This window comes from Heptranchias perlo, chromosome 22 (assembly GCF_035084215.1).
Source record: "Heptranchias perlo isolate sHepPer1 chromosome 22, sHepPer1.hap1, whole genome shotgun sequence".
NCBI classification, from domain to species: Eukaryota; Metazoa; Chordata; class Chondrichthyes; order Hexanchiformes; family Hexanchidae; genus Heptranchias; species Heptranchias perlo.
Genome location: NC_090346.1, coordinates 16,138,335 through 16,150,595, shown reverse-complemented (window position 1 = coordinate 16,150,595; position 12,261 = coordinate 16,138,335). Strand labels below are relative to the sequence as shown.

At 43.4% G+C, this 12,261-nt stretch overlaps 1 protein-coding gene across 9 annotated transcripts in view; it reads right to left on the bottom strand.

The window, feature by feature from the left end:
• The window catches only part of LOC137340520 (trinucleotide repeat-containing gene 6A protein-like), a 113,155-nt gene that overhangs the window by 48,655 nt on the left and 52,239 nt on the right, over window positions 1-12,261 (bottom strand). For 6 of the 9 annotated variants that reach the window (XM_068003018.1, XM_068003023.1, XM_068003020.1 and 3 more), the window contains exons 5-6: window positions 4,137-4,460; window positions 1,216-1,263 (exon numbers count right to left, since the gene is read on the bottom strand). In XM_068003018.1, the coding sequence (XP_067859119.1) occupies window positions 1,216-1,263; window positions 4,137-4,460 (372 nt within the window). The remainder of the gene's footprint in view (window positions 1-1,215; window positions 1,264-4,136; window positions 4,461-12,261) is intronic. The other 3 variants (XM_068003019.1, XM_068003026.1, XM_068003027.1) reach the window with 1 other exon arrangement.

Below are 12,261 nucleotides of genomic sequence, written 5' to 3'. Positions count from 1 at the left end.
AAGAAAACTGGGGGCCGTGAGTTAATTCAATATGTGCTGGGTCGTGTAGTACAGCTCAATGTCCAAACTGCAGCCAACCTCTCTCTCCCCATCAATCTGGTCCTTGAAGCCCAGACAACTCAGCTCTATACGCACTTAAATTTCTCATTCCCGCCGCTCCTCGGTGCTGCCTTATTTTAATTTTGTAGGCTGGAGGTCCTGAAAGGTATGTTAGTGCTGGTGCCTCATTTTTGGATAAATCCCAAATCAGAACCCTAAGATCTGTTAGTATCAGCAATTTGAGATATCTGCAGATTAATGGGAACACTGATTTAAATTTTTGTGTGTGCTCCCTCCCCAAGTCACCACGACATACAGATTAAAAGCACAGACAATTCTACCGAGGGCTGTGGATTTTGCCAGTGATTCTCATCATTGTGATTTCCTGGACTCAGTCCAGATAACAAGGAGAGGCAATTGGGAATAGAAATTAAGAGAGATTCAAGAAGACTGTCACCCTCGACAACTCCAGCGCTCTAACAGTCTGATTGAGAGTAATTATGGCAAAGGCATGGGAGCTGGTACCTGCCCACCATCCTGGCTGTGAATGGCCTGTGGCACAGGGAGAGCAGAGAGCATCTCAGCCCAACCCCAAAAATGGCTTCAAAATGTCATGTATGTCATTTAACAGTGAAGCTGAGGTCTGATCACAATATTAGCATTCAATGAGATGCCACGTTAAGAGAAAACTGAGCACTGTTCCCAGTCCAGACTGTAATGCAGATACACTTGAGTGTTAAAAAATAACAATGCCATTCCTGTACAGCTGTTAGCTGAAGATTCCTGGGAGTCAAGTCTACATGAGGTCTAATATTACTCATTAGGTTCACGTACAACAGGAAAAGCTTTTAAGCTGTGCCTGAGCCACATCAGACAAGACACTTCAGAGAAACATGCAGGTTTCTTGTTGCTGCATCAAACGTAAAAGAACACGACAGACACACCAGGAAGCAAAGCAAGCTGGCTGAACCCAACCAAATTTCCCAGTCAGCAACCACAAGCACACCCAGCAGGTATCATGTAAGCAGCCACTGCCACAACCCTCATTTTTCAGGAAGTGCAAAAACAAGCCACACTGAGATAGTGACAGAAGGGAAGGAAACGGAAGGGAAGTCAGAAGGAAAAACAGAGAAAGGAAGGCAGAAGGAGGGAGAGAAAATATAAAGCTTTAGTCACCTGACTGGTTAGGGGAGTGGCTGACCAAATGCCGAATGGGAGGCATGCCTAAGAAAAAGCAAGAGAACCATAAAAGGTGTCAGGGTTCAATATATTCTCAGCTCGCTTATGATCAAAGAATAAAACTGAGCTCTCCCTCATCGCGATTAAAACAATTATAAAACACCAGCATCTTTCCAAAATGTTATCGAGCAGTTTATCAGTCACCCTTAGTTTTAATTGTGTGTTTTTTAAACTGAAGCTGTCCCAGGACATAGTGTACTGGCCAGCTGCTCTCAATCAGATTATACTGCAGCAAAACGGACTCATTTAACAGCGTTTAACTGCAACAATGTCTATCAGGAATAAACTCACCAAAGGCAGCCCAAATCACGAGAATCAGACATTATTCAATGACAGAGGTTTGATACAACATGGCCTCCTGGATGGAAAGGAAAACCAAAAAATGAAGAGGTGCGAGTGGGGTGTGATGGTGAGGCTCTGCTTCAGCATTGCAAGTGGTTTTAGCAAGCGAGAAGGCTGGTGAGCCACTGGGCTAGGTTTGCTTATGAAGACTGTCGGAGGTGCCGTCTTTCAGATGAGGCATTAAACCGAGGCCCCATCTGCCCTCTCCGATGGATGGAGAAGTTCCCATGGTATTATTCGAAGAGCAGGAGCGTGCTCCCAGTGTTCTGGCCTACATTTATCCCTCCACCAACATCTAAAAGACAGATGATCTGGTGATTTATTTCATTGCTGTTTGTGGGACCTTGCAGTGCACAAATAGTCTGCTGTCTTTCCTACATTACAACAGTAACTACACTTCAAAAGTACTTCATTGACTGTAAAACACTTTGGGACATCCTGAGACCGTAAAAGTTGCTACATTAATGCAAATTTGTTTTTTTCCTCTAATTTGGTGTGCAGTGGGCCATGGTCACAAAGCACATGGGCCAATATAAAAGCATATTAGACATGCATGTTAATATCGCAGGAGCCTGATGGGAAGTTTTAACGAAATGGACCGCCAGACGATTCAGCAATAAACAGAAAACCCCTTAGTCAACACCTTGAGCAGTCACAATATCAACACAGCAATGCAAAAGGTTCAGTTTTAAAATCCAGTACATGACATCAACTTCAGTGATCCCTTCATGGGTTGTGCAACTCTACTGAACTGTCCCTCCCCACTAAGGCTTTAATACAATAGAGGGAAAAATTTGGCCGAGAAAAGGATAGTTGCCAATTGGTGTGAAAAGTACCCAAAGGTGTCAGTGCTAGCAATGCAGGTGGGTGATGCTCCATAGAGAATCTTTAGTGCAGCACACCTGCCTCACCTCTTCACTCAGCAAATGGAGAACTTAACCCATAGATTGCCAAAGGCTCCAGGAAGATTCCTGCCTTCTTACATCAACTTGTTTTGATCGTTATCAGCCCACGTGCTGGGGTACGAGGAGGTCCTTGATGCCAGTGTTAGCCCTCACTTTGCCACCCCAATCCATCCCTTTCTTTCCCATTCCCTATCCGCTCTTTCTAAAACTTCAGTTGAACTTTTTCAATCTGATCTATCCCATCCTTCCCAAAATGGAAAAGAAAACAAGCAACACATCTAACCCTAGAGGCACCATCTTCATTAAAGTTGTGTAAACTGCAGTAACAGGGTTAGGGGAAATAATCATCTCCAATTATGAACTAGCAAAAGAAAGTTCATGAAAAAAGCTGCCAGCTTGCCGGCAATGGCAAAAAGTTCACTCACCACCTTCAGAAAGGACATGCATCACAAGAGCTGTTTTTTGTGGGCACCCGATAGCAACATTAACAGAATTATGTCTTTTGGAGGCAGCCATGTTTTCTGGTTGCACTGAATGGCTCAGTCCACCCACAGGCCAGAAGGGTTTTACACTCAGTGGCCTTTATAGACCTTCGAGTCACTGGACAAAGTACAGTGGTCAGCTATATTGTCACAGGTTAGAGTTAGAAGTGGGCATGTGCAGTTTTTGATGTTTCAGCTGCTGTAGAATCTGCCCCACAATATAAGCAGGGCACTTTCTAGCACTGGGACACACAGCTGGTACTGAAATATAACTGTGCAAGTCTTCTCAGCCATCTTTTACTCATGTATCTCACAGAGAGAGGCCTAGACTGGCATCAATCATACATTAAAGTATTTTCTAAAATTCACAGATAAGAAGTTTGCCAAATGTCCATTAAAAAACACTCCTGAAATAATTTCTTTTGTGTTATCTGGCCAGGAACAACACATCCTGTAGCTGGGGAGGGAGTACAAGAATGAAAGAATAGAGAGTGGAATACACAGCAGCACAATGTACTGATACTCCACTGTACTGTGCCAGAGTAGGAGCAAGCTAGAAACGGACAACAGTTTTGAATATTCTGGAAAATTATTTTCCAGAGCCCTATGTAATTTAGGATGCATCTGCATAATTACTTCGTGCATCTGTAGTTAAATTAGTGCCAGAGTCTAGCATTACAACCACTAGTCTCTGCAGGTGAAGTTTCCAGATGTTAGCAAAAGACCGCTACGCTAGGCCTTCGGGGAATCTAGACAACTGAGCAACAGACCATGTTAAACAGAATTCCCATCTGAAGACAGCAGGAATTCCGCTTCAACAGGCTGCAAATTCATTCCCCAAAACATTCAAAAGAACAGTTTTACATGCACAATTAATTGATTCTTTCCTGGAATGGTGGAATCAAGCACTTAACTAAACCCAATACTCTAGTCACTGCCATTATCCACAGTATAGTGATCGCCTAGCACGAGTGTTGTAGCAGTAATGACAGCAGATAAAGTTGAGCTGCTGCAACCGAGCAGATTTGGTGTAATACAGTTTTGTCAGATGTTTAAGCAGTGCCTTTACTTAGAAGGCTGAAGGGGAAGGTATTGCTTTGTGTTATTTGCGCACTGCAGAATTGGTTACCTGTCTGAGTTTTGCTGCTGTAATGCAGCTGTCCGTTGGTCACTGGCTGCACAGTAACAGCACTGCCTCCAGACTGGCTGGTCAGTACTGGTGTTGCGGTCCCAGCTGCCGATGGTAGCTGCTGGCCCCTTTTCAGCAGTTGCTTTTGCTCCTGGTGACGAAAGCGTGGTGGTACTTCACGAGGTGGATATCGAGACAAGGCTTGCTGCTGAGTGTTGACTGGGACCCGCTTGGCATTGCTATTGTTGCTGGTAGTTGTGGAAGTGCCGCTGTTAGGGTTGGCAGGCTGAGGCTGGCTTTGACTGGTCTTGGTTGATTCTGGCACTTGAGAAAAAAAAAATAAGTTAGCACCTACTGCATGGACAGCTTACTGAACATTCGCTGCATCAATGAGCACCGGCTAACCAGAATGGGGGAAGGAGTGAACTCGTTCCCAATGAAATATTTTGCATTGGTTAATTTCACATCCAAATTTCTGAAAAATACTAGCAATGGATAACAAAAATCCAGAGCTTCCTTTTACTGAAGAGCTTTATGAGTTACCCACTTTTTCTCTCCCTCGTCACGAAAGGAATGGTGACGTCGGGGAAAGAATGGGCTGCATGAATGCAAACTGAAATCTTCAGCAGCTTAAAGAATTCTAACATTATTTACAAGAAAACTCAAACCAGACTAGCCCAACTACAGCTGGATAACTTGGAGCCCCACGTGGGAGCTCATGCAAAATTAATGCAAAATTTTGTTGCAAGGTTGCTTAAAGAGCAAATACCCAAATGTAATGGATGAAGAGAAGCCACAACAGAAACTCTCCACCTCCAACTTGCTGGCAAGCACACCAAGTCTCTCCTGCAATATGCAATCTCACAGTTGGTTTAATGCTCCTTCAAAGTGCAACACACAGGAAAACACTTGCCAAAGTATTTTTATTGGATACATCTCTGCAGATTCCAAATCAGGTTCACCATTTCACCTTAAATGCCTTTAAGAGGTTATATGCCAAATCAAGCACCGCCGAAGAGTCCCTGATAACATTTTCAAGGTTGGAATTTAACCTAGAGAGCATGGTGTGTTATTCAACCCAAAATGCGTGGCTAGAAAGTGTACTTCATGTAGCATATAAATGGAGGCTGCACCCATGCAGCATTTTGCATTGCTCTGCATGCCCTATGTGTAGAATGCTACACAAAAACTGTACGCAACAAAGTAAACCAAAGACAAACTTCTGACCACAGTAAAAATTTAAATCCAGTTCAACGCTGCTCTTGGATCCACCTGAAGTACAAAAAGGCAAAGCCAAACTTAGCATTGATCTGTAATGTCTGCACCCCACCCCGTATGGTCAGCATTACCCACGCTAAACTACTGAAATCATTGGAAGGCTCCATCTTATTCCGTTGTCTCCAACCTCCTTATATAAAAAGGTGAATAAATCCTTCCTCTGTATACACTACCCCCTGCAACGCAAGATACTGCAGATGGAGACAAACTTGTTACAAGCCTCCAGTACAGAGACATATTGGAGTGCTATGGTTGTCGTACTTTAAATCTTCACATCTTTAGGGTTCAATGCAAATGAGAAACAGCTATAAACCTCAGCATTACTTTCAAGGACACAGAAAATAGGTATTTATTCCAGTGCATAGCAAACCAACCTTCTCCTCCTCCCCCTACCCCCTCCCCACAACCCAAAGCAAGACTGGCACAGCACTGACCTAATTTTCTGCTATTTCACAGCTGAGTGAATACTGACAAGAGGCAGGCAGAAGAGCTGTCCAGGCACACCACGGTTGAAGCAGACAGCTCAGTGGATGGTCACGATTCTGCACACTTCTGATTACCTGAATTCTACTGAAGCAAACTGCTGGATTCCCCCCAAACAATACACCTTTTCCGCGCTCTCCCTCCCAAAAATTCTAAACCGCATCCTCTTGGTTATCTGAGCTCTCAATTGTTCTAATTGAATTTGTGAGCGGAGCGTCTGTGATAACGGTTAGTGTGGAATATAATGTGGGCTCATGTACTCAATTACATAGCTCTCTTAGCTCATCGGTTATACTGTACATTTATAAATTAGAAGGGCAGGAAGGTGTTTGTCTGGAAGAGGCCAGGAAGACACACCTTCCCTGCACTGCAGACACTCGCTTTCTGTTCCATTCTTGATTGCAAACTCTGAAGATCAGTGTCAGAGTGATTGCTACAGATCTGAACATTAATGCTTCACATGTGTTCTATACGTTACTGCGCAAACAATCAACTGTGCACGCCAGCTAACAGCCACAATAGCTCAGGGATCTGAAGGCTCCACTAGGGTCGAACGCACCTTTATTAAACCAAGGGGATGCATCGACTTCAGGTGCTTATTTTAAAAAAAATTAATTCTGTACATCAATAAATTCTTGGTAATATCTTAAGACTGAATTTCACAGCAACTAGTTTTCAGAAGGCATCTAGGTCAGCTGTCAATCAATCCTTTAAATATTAAAATGGAACAGACAATTCAGTTGCTGCAGACAAGTAATATAGATTCAGCACAACGGTTACTAGGATACAGAGATCAATTATTAACTATCACCAATACAGCTAAACAGGCATAACCCAAGATGATGCAGTTATACGGTGATGTGTAATCTTTGAGTAAAGCTTTATGCTATTTTCTAAATACAAAGAAAGACCTTGCATTCTATACAGCGGCATCACATCTCAGAAATGTCTCAAAGCACATCACAGTGAATTACCTTGAAGTGCAGTGACTCATGTAGACAAATGCAACAGCCATTATGCACACAGCAAGATCCCGCAAACAATTAACTAAGTGGTTTTAGTGGTGTTGGTTGAGAGGGGAATGTTGTCCTGGCTGACTTCAGGTAACTAAACACGGACCAGGATTTGAGCAATAAACACTCTCACAATTATAGATAGTCAAATCTCAGAAGAACCCGAGGACAATGGGAGCCACTATTACCCGATGTTAGATTATCAGTTGCATTGCTGAATCGTTTAGTCAGATGAGGTTTATGCACATTTATTGAGAGCATAACTGGAGTTTGAAACCTTGCCTTGGCACCTTTATAACAATGTTCACATCTCTGCTTTGCTGTATCTACTCAATTCAGACTATAATAAATTAGACCCAAGTAACAACCACTCATTTCAATTTCCCTTAATAATCAAAAGTCTGAGCAGAATTATAGTGTCCAAGTACCATTCCCTCCACCTTCAAAAAGCCCAACTGAAGAGTCTGAGTGCGTCACTGCCTAGTGAAGGAACATACGCAGTACAAGAGGAGCGGAATGGGAGCAGGAGAGGGGCTCAGTGCGTTTGTCCACTGAGTAAATGGAAAAGTCCCAGGTTTGAGCACCAGTTTCTGCTGAGCTCGCTGATCTCAGCCAGGTCAGTGGTTGAGGTGCATGCTTTTGGAGAGCAGGGGGAAGAGACTCAGCTTCTGATCATTACTCAGTGGCCCTTGATGGGCAGCTGTGATTTCCCTCAATGGTTGAATTGCCTGACACATGAAGAAAGGCCACTTGGGAAAGAGCCCATGTAACTACCCAGGAAGGAGTCAATGTCACCAGGAGAGGAAGGAGGAGGAAGAAAAACACCTGGTACAGCAAAAACAAGGGGGAGCAAAAGGAAAGCAATCTTTCACATGAAAATAATCCAATAGCAGGACCATAGAACGACTGAAGGATTTTAATATCTAGCAAAGTCTGTGCCTAGACCCAATTTTCATTGTATGAAAGAACAGTATCATTATTCCTTCATCCCATTCATGGCACTATTAAAATAAACTGAACACAATATTCTATATCTGTTCATTTAGTAAACTTTTCAAGGCATCAAAAGGTAACCCCATTTCTGTCCTTGAGGCTGTACATTATCCGTGCACAGCAAAACAATATCACAAGATCTACCCTGTGCCATTTATAGAGGATCACAGGGTCTATCCTGCTTCACTTAAAGGAGCTGGAGCAAATTTTTAATAAACACCACTACCTTTGTGGTCTTCTAGCAAACAATTTTATACAGTTCAGTTTCCTATTTTTACATTATTAAACAGGACAGCCAGCACAAATCTGAACACTTACACCAAACCAATTTTCAATGATTGAAGTACAGATGGGATGAGTCACGGCACGATATGCTCATAACACATTGCTTGCAATGGAAACTGCATACAGGTGTTGCAACTCGACTACAGAAGTAAAATAGCGACTGTCCTGCCAAGTTTTTAATATAAAATTTACAAATTGAAGGATTACTTTCACAGTCCCATGTTTAGTCTCCTGTTTGTGCCGAGTTAGCAAACCAGAGTTTGGGAAGTGATAGAGGCACTGCAGTTGGCCATTGCACCCGAGTTAGGGAAGGGTAAAGTCAGCCAAGAGTCCCACTCCAGATCACTTTGCAGCAATGCCTACTGCAAATCACTTGTGGAAGTCAGGCAAGGACAAGATGGGGCTTGGCCTTCATACCCTCCACAGTTGGATAGCCATTTTATGAGTTAGTGTCGGCATACACGCAAAAAATGGCGATTCGGGTGAAACACTCCAGAATATCTTGTCCAAGTGATGAAGTTAACATCTTCATGAGGGAGGTCAGGGGTGGGGGAAACATGCAGAAGAGCTGAGGGGGAAGAAGAGGTAAACAAAAGTGACTTAAAATCACAGCAATTGCCAATACCCAAAAGCAATCCATTTTGCATTGGACTTACAACTAAATCAATACAATCACCTGCATCGATGTTAATTAACTTTGGCTTCTTGGATTTCCTTTAAACAAAACCCCATCAACTTTTAATCATAGATTGGGCAAGAGAGAACCAGCTCAGTTCCAGAGCACATAATGTAGGCTGACACTCTAGTGCAGTACTGAGGGAGAGCGCTGTATTGGTAGAGGCTCGGTCTTTCAGATGAGACATCAAGCCAAGGCCCCATCTGCTTCTTCAGGTGAACGTAGAAGATTCCACGGCTCTATTCGAAGAGACGGAGGGAATTCTCCTGCTGTTCCAGCTAACATTCCTTCCTCAACCACTTCACTGAAAAAGACTAACTGCCTGAATATTTACCTGATCTGCTTTTTGTGGGACTCTGCAGTGTACAAGATCCTGCTGTATTTGTCTACGTAACAACTCACCGCACCTCAAAAGCAATTCATTGGAGTGATGCACTTTGACATGTTCTAAGGACATAATAAGGTGGCAAATGTAAGTGCAAGTTCTTCCTTTACTTCACAATTTCCTTGAATTTTTGGGGTCTGGAAAACCAAATATTTGTATTGTCTTCCTCAAACTCCAAACGTAAACATTTATTGACCACAACAACCCCAGGTTTGAGATGAGGGAAGCGGTACTCCTAATGCTGACTGCTGTCCGACGGAAATGCATGTTTGGGCACATCGGGGGTAAGGACAAACTTTTTTACGCAGCGAGTAGTTATGATCTGGAATGCACTGCCTGAAGGTGTGGTGGAAGCAGATTCAATCATGGCTTTCAAAAAGGAATTGGATAAATACTTGAAGGGAAAAAAATTGCAGGGCTATGGGGAAAGAGCAAAGGAATGGGACTAACTGGATTGCTCTTACAAAGAGCCGGCACGGGCTCGATGGGGCGCGTGGCCTCCTTCTGTGCTGTAAGCATTCCATGGCAGAATCGGGTTTCGAGTGTGACCTCCTCCATGGTCACATGGACAACACTCACCGCTGAACTTCATACGTGAATGCCTCCTCCCGACCAGAGGGTTGCAAGTACCCATGAAACCATATCCCAGCCTTAGTCAGTAGCTTCAGAAGGAAATGGGAGAAGATAGGAGAAAAGGGGAAATTTTGGGGGATGGAGAGGAGACACCAGTCTCAAACCAGTTTGAATCTAGGAAATCACAGTGAACAGGTGAGGTCTGTACTGGCTGTTGCACTTTGCACAAACATAATATCCACAAAGCAGGAACAGGAACCTCAAAGTGTTGTGATCATTAAGCAGGCAAATGTTGCATCTATTTTGCACACACTAAGATCCCACAAAACAGTAGAATGACCAGTTAATCTGTTACTGGCAATGGGGGTTGAGGGAGAATTGTTGGCAGGAAACCGAGGGGGAACTTCTTACTCATCAAACGGTTGCCATGAGATCTTTAACAGGGGGATGATGCCTTGGGTTAGCTGACACTCTCGGCAGTTTTATATTAAAGATGTGCCACTGACGCAGTTGTATATTTGACTGTCATTGACATGACTCAAATATAAAGCTGACAGCCTTCACAGTCCCAGTGGTGCCAGATATTCACATTTTCATTGGCCTTGAGGCTTCATTGACCTAACAGTGAGATTTTTTTTTCAGGAGCAGCAGCACCAAAGAGAAAGGAGCAGAGTCTTCGGTCTCCATTTGACCACTTTCTTGGGACCACACATTTAATATCCCCCACTCCTGCACTGCACAACACAACCCTCTCACCCCCAAGCTCTCCCACCTTCCAGCCCATTCTGCTAGTCACTCTCTGCCCCCCTCCTCCCACTGCAATGTTACCCCACCATGAGCAACGTCATGGAAGATCAACTAGTTTAATATACAACCAGCTAAACGTTCCAACAAATTATGCAATCAGGTTGGAATATTCTGTGCCAGGAGCATTGTGTCCGACAACATTCTGTAGAAAGTTAAGCAGTCAGTAAGAATAGGAACTGCTGCCCACAGAGCCAGCCCTTGTAACCATAAAAAGGCTATAAAAGCCATCATCTCCTAGTTGTGGTATTTTGTACTAGACAAAATGTTTGGTCAAAGAAATGTTAGCACATACAAAGGAGAAGGATGCTGACAAAAGCACCAATTATAGAAAGTAAATCAGCAAAACTCAAATGTGTCCTTTCTACTGCACCAACAGAGGAGTGCCCCTTTTTTGCTGACCATCAGAATTTTATCTGCACACATCTTATCCAGGTCTCAAGAAATTAGATTTTAAAACACAGGCCGCTGCTTGAGACATGATTTCTCTCTGGGGTAAAATGGGCAAGTGCAATGCTATTATCTGTAAATCCCTGCCCAGTTACAAATATTTACTCACAGGTGAACCGTCATTTTTGTTCATGACAATGGAGGCAAGCCATGCTAGATGGGCTGTGCTTCACACTTAAATACCCCCCACCCCCCAGTTAGAAGTAAAAACAGCATCCTTCTATAAAATGATTCAATGTGATTGTCCTTCAAAGGGTTGGTGCAGAACACAGGAATGAGGAAACAGTATTCATATCATCCAGGGTGCTGTCTATGTTCTGTTATTCCCTCTGATTCTGCCTTACAGGAGTAAACATCTATATCGGAATACATTGAGCACTTTCAACTCCTTCCTGTCTTGCACAGAGTCCTTATCTCCCCTCCCCCATCCCTGTTGAATCGGGAAATGATTTAACTAAATTGCCACAGTTGCGTGCAATCGATTCCACAAGTTAACCAAGTTTAAAGTAGTTGCTACTCAAGTTACATATAGCCCTTCATAATCTTAGTTTCATTTTCCTTGCAGCATTGAAGTCTGATAGAAATATTTGTATGGATTGACAGTTTAGTGAACTGTAGTACTCAGCTTCTGGTTCTGCTTTTCAACTGGTGAACCTCATTCTTCTGTCACTCCTGTTTTATTTTAAGTTTAACAAATGAAAGCTTAGCTTCACCAAATCCTGCAAGAAGATCAAGTTTAAAAAACCTCCCCCCATTATAAAAACTGGATGCAAGGCTTGAAGTCAGAGGTGGCCTCAATTATTTCGTTCCACCCTCATCACACCCGATGCAGCCCAAACACTGAGCATCACTGGCAGAAAGCAAGAAGAAATCTGGAGAATCAGGAAAAATGTGGCAACAAGAAGCCAACTCCGCAGCAATGTTGGTTGTGTTGCACAAGGTAGCCTTCCCAACAAACAGAAACATAACACCAAGGTGTGAGTTAAGGGGACGCAGACCAATTAGAGAACAATCACACTAGAACCAGGCAAACAAAAAACTTCAGACAACCTTCCTAGCCCATCGCCCACAAACAACTTCTCTATTAACCTCCTGCACAGTTCCCTAGACAGCTCATTGGGTAAGTGTACTGGACGTGTGGTACCCAGGACAGTCGCAGGTTTGATCACGTTTGCCGATCTCAAG